Below are 14,092 nucleotides of genomic sequence, written 5' to 3'. Positions count from 1 at the left end.
GAGCTTAGTAGGCTCACGGGAATTAAAATTTAGGAGATGGAAAATGCAGTCAGGTGTGGCTTCCCTCTGGATACCGGGTAACCCTGCTGTACAGTTGAATGATTGGAACTTCCACGTTTACTTTTTGCTCCTGCTGCCCTTTGCCCAGAAGCGGGGATGCAGTTGCTGCTCCTCAGATCCTTTCCCCCTGCATCTCTGACTCCAACTGCTCAACTGTGTCCCCTAGGAAGGAAATGTACCTGTCACTTCAGGGTCCCACTCGCAGCTGACTCAGTCACATGGAGTAGCCCACTCCCAGGCCTCCACCCAGGTTCCCGTGCCTCAGTCTGAGCCCCGGGGCAGGGAGGGACAAGGAGGGGGAGGGCGCTATAGCCTGCACCTGGGCGGTAAAGCTGGGGGCAGCAGCCGGATCTCCGATTCCCAGGACAGGGAGCCAAAGGCTCCTGCTCTGACACACGACCAGCTTGCCCCTCCCCTGCCTCGCTTGCCTCTCCAGGACAGGGCTTGGGGTGTCAAGATAAATGACACCTGCACTTGACTGAGGAGGTTCTCTCTGTGGTCTTTTTGAAGAGAGAAGAAGGAAATTCGAGCTTACTCTGGGCAAAGCTTTGAAGCGCCTCTCTCCCTTCTCTCTGTCCATCCTCTCTCATGTGTTCTGGTGCCTTTTTCTTCTGCTGCTAACTGGATTTTCCAGTGCCCTCATGCGTGAGCAAATCCTGTCCCAGACCCACTTCTGCCTTCCCCCTCCAAGGCTTTGGAGCTTCAAAATTCTCTCCCTACAAGATTCCATTCTCCTTGTGACTTGATCTCAGCTAGGTTAAGGGAAAGCCTTTTTGCAAGCTAATTCGTACTAAAGGGTGAGTGACAGCTAGTCCCCACTCTCAATCTTCTCTGCAGATTTTTCCTTAATAACTGAAATTGATCTCAGTTGGCGGAATCCAGTGCAGCAGTGGGAGCAGGAAAAAGCTATTGTGGAGGAAGATGGCCCACCTGCTGCTCGTTAAATCTTACCACCTGCCTTCTCTACCAGAAGTAACTAGAAAGACAACGGGCCTTCAATTGGTCATTACCGTCCGCCCCCTCTCCAGCTAGCTTCCTACAAAATAAGACCCTGAACCCAGGTACTCACTGTCCAGCCCCCAGCAGTTGGGGAGGACACACCTTTCAGCTGAGACAGACCCGGGCCTGAGGACTTCCCTATGGAGAGTCCAGCCGTTCAGGACTCCTGCACTTCCTGCTACGGGGGTCTTCAGTTTAATCTCAGGGCAGCTCGTGCTCTGCCCAGTTTCTGCTCCACCCCCTCCACCTTCCCTGGAAGCCCAGCCTTGTCCCTCTTCCATCTGGCTTCTGGGACAGAAGTGGGGCTCACGGCGAGACCCAAGCCACACTGTTCAGGGTGAGGCCCTCACCAGCCCCACCAGGCCGGAGGGCAGCGGCGGGGCGGGGGTGAGAAGAGCAGTAGGACCTGGCTCTGGGTTGCTGGCAGGTTGCTGGGCTTGAGACACACCCAGAAAAACCATCTCGAGAAACCTCCCAATCCTGCAACAGGCCTGCTTATCAGGTGGGCAAAGAACAGTTACCACCTAACACCGAAAAATGGGTCAGGCTGACTCTGGGGTAGGTTTTACCTGATTGCAATACCAGACGGGTCATCACGCTCCTCGGTTGGCTTTTTCCTCCCCAGATTGTTACTCAGGTTCCTGGCAGGCTGTTCACCCTGAACGTTAGGAAGCCCTCTGCTCATTTTTTGGGGCCCTATAACTTTTTTCCCACATCAGCTGTAATAAACGGGAACTGCTCCCATTCTAAGCAGCAGACCAGGTAGTTTCTGACCACCCATGAAGGAAAGAAGGAATAGTGAGTCATGCGAGTTTGAAAATCGTATCTCCTCTAAAACCCCACCCCCATCCACGTGACTGACAAGCCGGGCTGTGGTTGAGGAACTGGAAACTAAGCTGCTTTCTCATTTCTTGTTGTTGTTGGTTTTTTTTTTAAATAAATTTATTTATTTTTGGCTATGTTGGGTCTCTGTTGCTGTATGCAGGCTTTCTCTGGTTGCGGCGAGCGGGGGCTACTCTTCATTGCAGTGTGCGGGCTTCTCATTGCGGTGGCTTCTCGTTGAGGAGCACGGGCTCCAGGCACCTGGGCTTCAGTAGTTGTGGCTTGCGGGCTCAGTAGTTGTGGCTCGCGGGCTCTAGAGCACAGGCTCAGTAGTTGTGGCACACGGACTCAGTTGCTCCGTGGCATGTGGGATCTTCCCGGACTAGGGCCCGAACACACGTCTCCTGCACTGGCAGGCGGATTCTTAACCACTGCACCACCAGGGAAGCCCCTGCTTTCTCATTTCTATAGAATGAACAACCTCCTTTGTCCTGTGTCATTTCCCTTTCCTGTTTCACCTCACGCAGATCCTTATCATCTCCTATATGTGAGACTGAATCAAAGAAGAAACCCAGAGGAGACTAGTTGTAAGCTATTGAGTTTGCTTTCACACGTGACGTTTTTTATCACAAGGCTGGAATGGCCACATCCAACGAGGAGATCCAAAAACATCTTGGGAAAAGGCGCATTGCTGAGAAATGTATAGTTCCCAGACCCTTCTCTAACCCACCCTCCCCCTTGCTCCCAATCAACTCCCAAAGCGCACACACACACACACACACACACACACACACACACACACACACACCCCTCCTTTGAAAAAGACAGATAGCCAAATCCTGGAGTTAAGTGGTACCATCATGCCCTACTTTCTAGTGGCCTCCACCCTGAGTTCCTGAGCAGCCCCTGACATCCAGAAGCTAGCCTCGCACTCACAACTAAGCCATGCTATCCTCCTGCTATACGTAAACAATTCATAGAACGCCAGCCTCAGGTAAGGTCACGTAAAATGAGGCAAAGTGAGGCCACTTCATAATTCTGTCCAAGCACAAAAGCAAGGTCACCGTGCCACCCTCTGAATACCAAACACACCCTTTTTTTTTTTTTTGCTAAAATAAGTGACTGCTACGTGCTCACAATTACAGCTCTGTTCTTCCTCTAGGACTCCCTGTGGGTAAATCAGAACTGTCTTGGCTTTCTGACAATGTCCAATACAGAACACATCCTGCTGGCTTAGAACCTCCCCAAATGACCCACCCCAAACCCAAATGCTCTCATAGACTTTGTCTGACTTCTTTTCCTGAGACACCTCGAGCTTCCCCATGGTGTGTTCTCAACAGCTTTTCTTTTTTTACATAAGAAGTGGATTTATTTAGAGAGAAACACACTCCACAGACAGCGTGGGCCGCTTTATTCGATACCATGAAGTTGTTAAGAACATGAGCTTTGGAGTCAAAAACCTGGCTCCAAATCCCAGCTCTGCATGACTTTGGCAAGTCAGCCTCTTGGAGCCTGCTTCAGGAAGACAGATCTCACTGCGAGGATTCCGTAAGATATGTAAAGAGTGCATTAGAACAGCTAACAGCCTGTAAGAAATACCAACAGGAAGTTATACCATAAATCTGGTCGAAGATCTCTGCTCAGCCTGTATTCCTGGGAACATGCCAACTAATATCATGTTACTTCAATTTACTGCAACAAGCTTAATGACCAAATATACTGGTCCAAATTCACTGGCCCTCAAACAGTAGTTGAGTAATAGCAAAACTCCTATTCAATAGTGGAAGAATGTACTAGGGTATGAAGATAAGGCATTTTAATGGATATATCTCAAGTTCTGTACATTATTTCCAGAATCCTAGCTACAAATGAGATCTCTGCCCTTACTGCCTTCACAAAGAAATCTCATAATCTCCTGACAATGTAATATTCTGGGGGGAAAAAACAAGACACTAGAGTCAAGAGACTTGGGTTCAAATCTTATCTCTTCCTCTTACCAACTTTGGGAAGTTACTTAACTTGAATCTGTTTTTTCTTTGCAGTACTACATACACACTTACAGGAATATTGGAAAGTTAAAATTTAAAAAGCAAGGAAAATTCAAATACAGAGCAAGCATTCAATTAGTGTGCCTCACCCTTCACCAACCTCTCCACCAAGGCCCCAGATCTCACACACACACACACACACACCCCCTCACACACATCACACACTCTCCTCTGTGAATATCTTTGAGAGACTGGTCTGGCCCTCTCAGCAGGTATAAGACGGTCTTCAGTGGACTTAAAACTAATGAAGGTGGCAATAGCTTAAACATTTAAAGTACTAAGGAATAGACTTAAAAATTTTTTTTGGAAAGTGATGGGCAAAAAAGAACCTATGAAATGTTCCTGAATATGCTCCATTTTGTGGGACATACTAATGGCTTTTGGGAGAGACTATATATGTATAGGACTTGGGGAAAGTGGAGGTTTTTAGTCCAGCAGAATATGTCTTTCCTCTCTCCCAAGAGTCCATTCACAGAGCAGTTGGGGCCCCAGGAAACCCCCAGGGGCTTGAGTGGAAGTGAGGGGGCAAAGGGCAGAAAAACCAGGGAGGGAGTCTGGAAAAAAGTTTAGAGACTAGATGAGAATGGAATGCACTTTTTTTTTTTTTTTTTTTTGGCTGCGTTGGGTTGCTGTATACGGGCTTTCTCTAGTTGCAATGAGCAGGGGCTACTCTTCGTTGCGGTGCGCAGGCTTCTCACTGCGGTGGCTTCTCTTGTTGCTGAGCATGGGCTCTAGGTGCGCGGGCTTCAGCAGTTGTGGCTCGCAGGCTCTAGAGCGCAGGCTCAGTAGTTGTGGTGCACGGGCTTAGTTGTTCCACAGCATGTAGGATCTTCCCGGACCAGGGATCAAACCCGTGTCCCTTACATTGGCAGGCGGATTCTTAACCACTGCACCACCAGGGAAGTCCCTAGAATGGAATGCACTTTCAAGTCCAGAATATACCAAACTTCTCTAGGAGCTAGGACAGGGATGTAGAGTCAGGAAACCTTCCTTAAAGAAAGTGAGAAGCCCAGGGAATTCCCTGGTGGTCCAGTGGTTAGGACTCGGCGCTTTCACTGCTGGAGCCAGGGTTCAATCCCTGGCTGGGGAACTGAGATCCCACAAGCCGCATAATACGGCCAAAAAAAAAAAAGAGTGAGAGAAGCCCAGATGGAGGCAATATGGTGTAATGGAACCTCTACTTCCTCTTCTACCCTACTTAACTCTAATCAATAAAGTGTGTATAAAAATGTCATAAACCATAAAGCACTATAAAAAGGAGGGGTACTATAAGTGAGAAAAAGCCATAAAAACTTTTAAAGTAGTACACTCCTCATGTTAAGTATTTGTGGTGTTCAAACAGACCTGCGTCCATGTAATCCTCAGCAAGTATAGTAGGCTTATCCACAAAACTCAGAAAGCTTGGCCTCTTTGTGGCCAATGACAGCAAGAGACACACAGGGCGGGAAATTGGGAAAGCTCGGTTCCTCTGAGGCCAAACTGCCCAGCAGAGCAAGCAGGCAGCCATATGCCTCCTGCCAGTCAGGGGCTTCGAATCCCGTTGCAGGTACAGTGGCAGAGAAGGAAAATAAAGGTCTTAAAAAACTATCTTCCAGGGTTCCCTGGTGGCGCAGTGGTTGAGAGTCCACCTGCCGATGCAGGGGACGCGGGTTCGTGCCCGGGTCTGGGAAGATCCCACATGCCGCGGAGCGGCTGGGCCCGTGAGCCATGGGCACTGAGCCTGCGCGTCCGGAGCCTGTGCTCCACAACGGGATAGGCCACAACAGTGAGAGGCCCGCGTACCGCAAAAAAAAAAAAAAAACCATCTTCCACCTCCAGAAGTTTCATAGTGAGTCATTTAAATGACATATACTTTATCTTGGTTGAAAGAATTACCTGAAGAATATCAATAGGCAAAGGACAGTGGTTTTGAACATTTAAAAAAATGCAGATGCCTTGTTAATAGCTGAAAATACATAGGGAGTTCCCACATGGTACTAATTGTATTTTGTTTCCATTGAATGAGAAATTGTTCTCAGTATGGATCCTCAAATTCCTTGCACACACTATTCTCTTCCTTTACCCTCCCCAGCCATGACCAGGGACCCACAGCCTCCAAATTGGAGGCCCCTGGCACAGGCTGTTGGCAATTACAATAGTTCAGTCTGCATTAGATTATAATTAAGAAAATTGGGATCGTTAACAGATACAAACTACTATACATAAAATAGATAAACAAAGATTTACGGTATAACATAGGGAATTATACCCAATATCTTGTAATAACCTATAATGAACATAATCTGCAAAAAAACCCTGACTCACTATGCTGTACACCTGAAACTAACACAATATTGTAAATCAACCATACCTCAGTTAAAACATTGGGATGGAAAGCTAGAGGAAGATTCTGCAGAGGAGACAAGAGGGTGGGGGAAAAGGAAGAAAACCATTATTATTTCTTTTCTAAATAAAGAAAAAACACAGCATTTACTTGTCCCTACTGGGTTAAAGGTAAACCAGGCCAGCCCTAGGTAAACCTGTCACGTCCACAAAATGCACTTTTCTTTCTTCTCCTTCCCCACGTGGGTGGTGACTGCTGTCTTTTTGGAAGCCCCAAATCCTCCTATTCCCTCCCTCTCCCTGTTTGGGATGGCAGGCACTCATGTTGAATTTTAAAAATTAAGTGTCACGTAATAATGATGGATTGAGAAACCCTGGGGCACAGTTGCATAATACACGCTCAAGAACATCCACATCTACATTATTTGTGTCCATTCCCCTAGGCGAACAAAATATTCTTATTTCTGCTCTGAGCCAGGATCCATCCCCATTACCTTCCTTAGATTATCCTCCCACATTTCCCGCCCCTCTCCCAGGAAGCTCAGCAGTACCAAATCAGTGCCATGGCCCCGCCCTTCCTTCCAAATCAAAGGCCTCAGGAGCCCTGGCTCCACCCCTTCCTATCCTCTCACCAACGAGGTGTGCCCCTGAGGCAGCCCTGCTGCGCCCATTACTGATCAAAATCAAGCACAGGAGGATGAAGAGAACACAACGCGGCCCAGGAGCCGAGACTCAGAGGCACCTGCCACAGGCCCGGAGCTGTCTCACAAGCAGGCTGCGCAGAGAAGGATGAACATGGGAGAGCGGGGGAAGGCTTTGTCTCATCTGTTTTGTTTTTAAGCAGTAGGGTTACTGACATGAATACATCTGGAAGCTAGAACCGAGCAGGACCCTGCGGGGCCTTCCTGGAAAAGACCCACCCCCATGTCCTCCCCCATGTCTTGTTTGTAGAGAAACTTTAGCCTCCTAGGCCTTCCCTGAGTGCCAAAGAGTAAATTTAATCAGAGAAGTGAGAAAATGCAGAAAGAAAGGAAAACAGTCAAACAAGACAAAATAATAATAGTTTAGCCATTAGACAAAGTCAAGGACCTTTAGTTCCTTCTCAAGGGCTACAGATAATATTCTGAGCCACATCCTTTGAGCTGTCTGGCAGATACTGAAACCCCCATCAGGTGGAAGCAGTTAACTGTACGCTGCCCACAAGCAAGTAGACCCCAGACCAGTTGGAACCAGAAGGTTGATGATGTTGACTCCTGGTTACATCACCACCAGCCAATCAGAAGACTGTCCATGAGCTGATCACACATCCACAAGCCCTCTTTCACCCTGTCTTTTAAAACCTTTCCCTGAAAGCCTTCAGGGAGTTTGGGCTTTTAAGCACTAGCTGCCCGGACTCCTTGCTTGGCGCCTGCAGTAAACGCTGCACTTTCCTTCACCACAACCCAGTGTCTGCAGATTGGCTTCACTGCATGTGGGCAAGCGGACCCAAGTTTGGTTTGGTAACGAAACAATAGTAAAAAACAAGATTGACCACCCAAAGCTTTTTCATATTTTACTACAGAGGTACTTCTGATGTATTATTAATTAATAGGTAATTTGTAAACTGCTACTTCATATCCTACACGTACAAAATCATTTTACAAAAATGTTCTAAAAACTAGTAGATAAAATGTTACGGGAAGGCGTATCTGGGCAGGTGACACCTGCCGCAGGGCAGCAGCCATAGCAACAGTACAACCACCGCAGCTGCTCTCCGCCTGATGCGGTCCTTCTGCCACCTCTTCGGTCCCAAGTTCGCGGCACCTTTATTCTTCACCTTTCTCCCCTCTTCTTCGGCCTTCATCTCACCGGGGACCCGCCTCTTCCCAGATGACCATGCAGGATAAATGAGTAACAGAAACATATCTTCAACCCTTTCCTGGTTCTCTGGGACATTCAGCAATCTTATCTCCTGTGGCATTTTTTATCCCAGAAAATATGTGTCACTTCAAACTTAAATAAATCTCCTTCAATCAGAGTTCTCAAATAGCCTTCATGGCATCTTCTGAGTGGTCCTTTTATACTTAGTCCTTCAAGTATCTACATTACAATATTTAACCCTCATGATCAAAACAATTGTTTTACATTCCATATCACCAGGAGTTCTGCTAAGAAAATATGAAAGAGGGAGAATCAGCTCAGTAATTGGCTGCAACAAGTTCTTAATGTGTGCTACTAGGGGAAGTCTCTAGGCCAAAATTATTGCAATCAAATATTCAGTTCCTCCAAATGTCAGCAGAAGAGCCAGGGTCATGGGCCAGACCAGAAATCCACGGTGATGTTGACATATAAAGGATTGTAATCCACAGAGAGTAATTTATAATCACAACTGCTCAACCCATCTGTTCTCCAGACACGTGACACCTGATGTAAGAGCTTCATCCTAAAGATAAAGAACAAATGTGAAAGATAAGAATTTAACATCTATTTCCACTGCTTTTTGCCTTGTCACAAAGTTTGGCAAACGCATCTTTGTAAATTATTGCACTTGTTGGGTTTCCTACTGCAAAAGAAGTTTATTTTCTCCATCTAAGGTAACAGATACTAACGACAGCCATGTGTTCATATGGCAAACCCCATGGAAGACCCTGAGGACCAATGATCAGAAGAGTCCTTCATGCAGTGAGCCCCCAGTCTGCAGGACAGAAGGATGTACAGTGATACAGCTCATCCACTGCTGACAGGTCCTTGGATAAGCTTCAGGGGATCTATGAATGCTCCAATGTTGCTGGGAGAACTCTGTGTCTGCAGGCAGGGCGGGGACTCATAGGAACCTCAAACCAAGCTAAACTGTATGCAGAGGAGGCTGAATGAAGTGGCACCTAACTTCATGAGGGTCACAGAGAAGGTAAATTTGACCAAGGTTTGAAAAAGAAGAAATTCACAGCAGAGAAGATGAGGGAAAGGACACCCCGGAAAAGAGACCACCCTGTGCAAGACACAGAGACGTGTCAAAGAGCAGGATGTGTTTGAAGAAGAGGAAGTAATTGTGTGGCCGGAGCTCGAGGATGCAGGGAGAGGGGTGGTGTTGAACCGAATTGGTCTCTAGGAGCTGAGCAGTGAAAAGCATGCATTTCGGTTACAGTAACAACGTGGATGGAGACTAGAAGCATAAAGTTGAGCTAAATAAAGTCAGAGAAAAATAATACAGCATGATTTCATTTATATAAAATTGAAAAGCATGCAAAACTAAACAATTTTTTGTATATGAATACAAACACATGGGAAAATAAGAAAACCAAGACACAGCAAAAATAACTTTAATTATCATCAAAATTCAGGAAAGTATTTCCTCTTGGGGTAGGGGGAAGATATGGGATAAGGAAGGGCCACACAGGGAAAGGGCGTAAACTGGCTAGAGGACACGACCAGTGGTCATGGTATCAAGAATCTTCAGATTTTTCATACAGTTGATAAGTATTCTTTTGTATCTATTCATTAATTATTATTATTTTAATTTACAGAGAAAAATGCACACCTATGGGCAAAAGCTCAAAAGACACATGGAAAATAGAAATAGCTGTTTTGTTAAAGTGGTAAGTTCTAACAAAAGGGCTAAAAGTCTTTTAATATTGTTTTAAAATGTAGACTCTAGCAAAAAGGCTAAAGGCCCTTTAATACAGTTTCAAACATTAGGGAAAAAACCCCACCAGAACAAAGAAATGTAGATTTTTCAGACATAGCCCCCAAAAGAATTGGTTTATCTGCCAGGATTCCTTGGTGAAAGGGTTAATTCCTGGGGCAGGAGCACAAGATGAGCCTAGAACAGCTCATCACACCAGAGCAAAGGGAAAAATGCTCGCAAAACGACTGCAGTTATGTCAAAGGATTCGGGAGCCCACTGGAAAAAGATAACATTTGCCAAAGACAATCTGAGCATCGAAAAGAATATTAACTACATCCAGAAGGCTGTAGGAAGCATCAACTCATCACTTTGAAATAAAAAATCAATGCTGATTCTTTCCCTTTATCCTGCCTTTTCTATAAGAACCGTACCCCAGTGTACTCAGACAGCTGAAGAAGGCACATCATTCTTTGTAGAAAAATCTATCTAATAAATGCAGAAGGACTGACAGAATATCACAATTTTGCAATCCCTAATTGAATAATGAATTTAGGCAATGATCACCAATGGCTGCTAAAATAATTAGGTGAAGACTAATGGGGACCCTCACAATGACTGCATGAGGCTGACAACACGTGAACCCACAGAACAATCCTGACATCACCAAAACATGACCAGACATCATGTCCCCTTGCTGGGATACAAAAGGAGATACATGGCACTATAGAGGAAGCGTTCTTGCCCCCAAATAGTACCAGAATCTGTTTAAGCTTCCAGATCGAAGACCCAGCTTATAAGGAAATGCAGAGGCACAAATTAAGTTATAGCACAGGGATGTGACTGGCAAAACCCACAATGTAGGAAATTCCATCAGACAAATGACCTGGTTTGTTCAACAAATAAATTACAAGGGAAAAAAAAAAAGGAGGGAAGGGGGAACCTACAGATTAAAAGGGATTTCAGAGAAATCATTCAAATGCAATGTGTGGACCTTGTCTACAATCTGAATCTGAGTAAACCAACTGTTTAAAAAAATTTATTAAAGCATTTATGAGATAATTGGGGAAATCTGAACACTGACTGGACCTTTGATGACAATAAGCAAGTATTGATAATTTTATATTAGGTATGATAATAGTATTGCAGTATTTTTTTTCTTAAATTAGGAAGTTGAATATTTTATAAACTGTTTCTTATTTTCCTGCAAGGCTGTTGCTTCACTGTATAAAAATAGCACCAGCAAACACAGTATATTGCAAAATTAAGAGAGTAACATTCTTCACTGGACACTATACAACTAACAAACTTTTCTCCACTGCCATTTATTTCCAGTGGGAAGTTCATTGAGTATTTTGACCCAAATCCAGGGATGGCTGTAGGCAAGTTACAATATTATATACGGTTAAGATAATAATGTTATCCTTGAATTACATAACTTTCATAACTAGTTTTACCACAGATAATTTCAGGAATTCTGAATATTATAACTGGAGACTAGCCTAAAAATCACAGGCTGTTGTGAAAAAGATGCATAGCGTTTATCTGAAGTCATTAGGAAGTTAAGGGGTATTGTCTTCAGGCAACACCGTTGCAAGTAGTTTCTTTTGCTAAAAGTTGCTTTTTAAAAATCTATCCACCACTAATTTAAGACAACTATGCTAGGTTAAGTTGTTTCAAACTAGTTTCTTTAGGGGTTCCATTTTCACTCCTCAATAGATTTTATGTATTTCTCATATGCTTCTTCACTCATTAGTTCATCTAGTTCTGAAGGGTTACTGAGTGTCATCTTGATCAGCCAACCATCTTCATAACAAGATCTGTTGACAAGTCCTGGATTTTCTGCTAGAGCTTCATTAATTTCAGTTACTTCTCCTGATAGAGGAGAAGAGAGTTCACTAGCAGCTTTCCCACTTTCCAAAGCAACAAATTCCTCTTGTTTGTTCAATTTTGTCCCAACTTCAGGCAGACTACAGTAAACAACATCTCCCAAAGCTTCCTGTGCAAAATTGCTGATTACCACTGTTCCAACACCGTTTTCTGTTGTTACCCATTCACGTTTGTCTGAATTTACGACCTGACAGCAGAGCGGGTCCAGTGTGCAGCGCCCGGACGGCGCCTGCCTGCAGTCCCCAGGGCAGCGGTGGGCAGGGCGCTCTGGGCGCAGAGATGGCCCGCACGCTCTGCGCCACTCGCAGCGTCGTGTTCGCAGGGGTGCAGCGGGTCTCCGCGCAGCACCTCTGCAGTTCTTTTTCTAAGACTTCTTTTAAGGATACTATTGAAATATTTACACAGGAAATGCTGTGATATCTCATTTGCTTCTAAAGAATCCAGTGGGGGAGGAGAAGAAAGTGGGAGAAAGAAGAGAAGCCATGAGTTGTTAACTGTTGAAACTGGGAATGTGGTACATGTACATGTGAATTCAATAGATGTTCCCTCTACTTTTGGGTCTGTCCGAAAATTACCTCAATAAAAAGCTTTGAACAAAATAAACTGGTTTATCTGATCAAATCTGGCATAGGACTAGTGACAGAAGAGACTACGCAGGTAGCCTGCCAGGCGCATGGATCCAGGACTTACCGTTCTATATTCACCTCATTGCCTTGGTCTCTCTTGTGGAAGATCATAGTATATTTACCCACTTCAGGCAGTGGCCGGGTTATTTTCATTCTATGAAGCTCAACCCTGCAAAAATAACAGAGGTGTTAAAAAAAAAATTCTATCCCAATTATCTACCACTAGGCACTTAAAAAAGAATCATTTGCAAAAATTTACATATATGTGCATACACATATCTTGATTATTTAGGTATTAAAAGAAAAAGAATTTTCTTATGTTGGGCCTCAGGCAATAAGTCCATAGAAGAATCACCCTTAACATTTACTACTGAGGTACAAAGAAGATGTGTCAATTTACACTTTGTCATTTTCCAGAAACAACTGAGAAAATACACCTTGAAAAAATCAAGTCTCTTAGGATCCCTAATTTACTTAGTGTTGCCTTCTTTTAACAGGGAAAATAATGACTGTTAAATGTCACAAACCTAGGTTCAAATCTAGACTTTGTTATTTACAACCTTGGTAAGTCAGTTCATTATTCCAGGCCTGGGTTTCCCGAACCGTAAAATGGCAATGGTGTTACAGAGTTGATCTGACAGGCTCAAATGAGACCGTCCACATGGAACATTCTTTGCAAACTGTAATGTACTATATAAGCAGAAAGAGGGTGGTGCCTGTTGCACAGGTGAGTAAATAAGTATTTAGTAAAGAAATTTCAGCAAATGTTTATGCTCAAATCAGTTGGTTTATCCATAGCGTTAGTCAAGAACCACTCTGGAGGCCATGATGTTCTTACCAAATGAAAGCAAAACTTGGGGCTCCCCTTTACCTTGAAACCGAGGAGCAACAGGAAAAAAGAGAGTGAAGATACATCAGTGTAAAATTCTACTAGCCGTCCCATCTGGGCAGTGAAATGGATTTGGGGAACATGATGGATACGGTTGACTCCGAGCCCTTGCTATTCCTGCCCTGAAATCTAGCAGGTACCCTCTCTGTCCACTTCATAAGCCACGGCCACACAGGCTGCTGATGGGCTGGGCCATGAAGTGCCGCTGCCCATCACTACGGCCATTTCTATGCAGCCTTTGGTCAGGGAGATCTGTTCCCTCCTGCCAGAAACATTCCAGAGACTCTCAGCCTAGACCTGGAAATGAGAACAGCATGGAGCCCGGCTTCTTCATGCTGAAGCAATGGAAAACATCTGGCAGCCACACGTATATTAATTCAGAACGCCAGCTGAGAAATTTTCTTTCTAAGAGGCAACAACAGGAGGAAAGGGGGTCTCCTAATAGACAGACCTTGTTACAAGTCTGAAGATACTGGCCCCAGGCTCTTGAATAATTACTTATTTCTGGGAGTTAGGGATACCCATAACTATCTGGCCATGAAACCCAAGTTCAGGGAAGGGGGCTGAGAGGGGAGACCAGGCATATCCCCTTTGAACCCCCCAGAGCAGAAAAGAATCCAAGAGAATCTGAGGGTCATGCCAGCAGCCCCGAGTCAGGCCAGGGAGTCAGGCCAGCAGCTGCTCCCACGGAGTGCGGGGCTGGCTCGTGTATAAGGAGAGGACATCTTGGCCTGCTTCGGGGCGTGCAACTCCACACAGGCTGCTGGCACTCCCTGCTCTGCACGCTGGGAACCACCAGGGTTGCCTGGGGTCTGAGAGAACGCAGAGGCTTAGA

The 14,092-nt window shown here is 45.1% G+C and overlaps 1 protein-coding gene and 1 pseudogene across 8 annotated transcripts in view; both read right to left on the bottom strand.

The window, feature by feature from the left end:
* Positions 1 to 7,568: 7,568 nt before the first annotated feature.
* Positions 7,569 to 14,092, bottom strand: part of B4GALT4 (beta-1,4-galactosyltransferase 4) — a 29,371-nt gene continuing 22,847 nt past the window's right edge. For all 7 annotated transcript variants that reach the window (XM_079921391.1, XM_079921393.1, XM_079921394.1 and 4 more), the window contains 2 exons: positions 12,433 to 12,537; positions 7,569 to 8,673 (listed from right to left, as the gene is read on the bottom strand). In XM_079921391.1, the coding sequence (XP_079777517.1) occupies positions 8,541 to 8,673; positions 12,433 to 12,537 (238 nt within the window). In that variant the 3' untranslated portion in view covers positions 7,569 to 8,540. The remainder of the gene's footprint in view (positions 8,674 to 12,432; positions 12,538 to 14,092) is intronic.
* Positions 11,558 to 12,348, bottom strand: LOC307187162 (glycine cleavage system H protein, mitochondrial-like; annotated as a pseudogene). The gene has a single exon. The product of its transcript is annotated as a glycine cleavage system H protein, mitochondrial-like (transcript).

Source organism: Stenella coeruleoalba, assembly GCF_951394435.1.
Source record: "Stenella coeruleoalba genome assembly, chromosome: 5".
Lineage (NCBI taxonomy): Eukaryota > Metazoa > Chordata > Mammalia > Artiodactyla > Delphinidae > Stenella > Stenella coeruleoalba.
The sequence above is the reverse complement of the archived record's forward strand: the minus strand, read 5'-3'. Positions and strand labels throughout refer to the sequence as shown.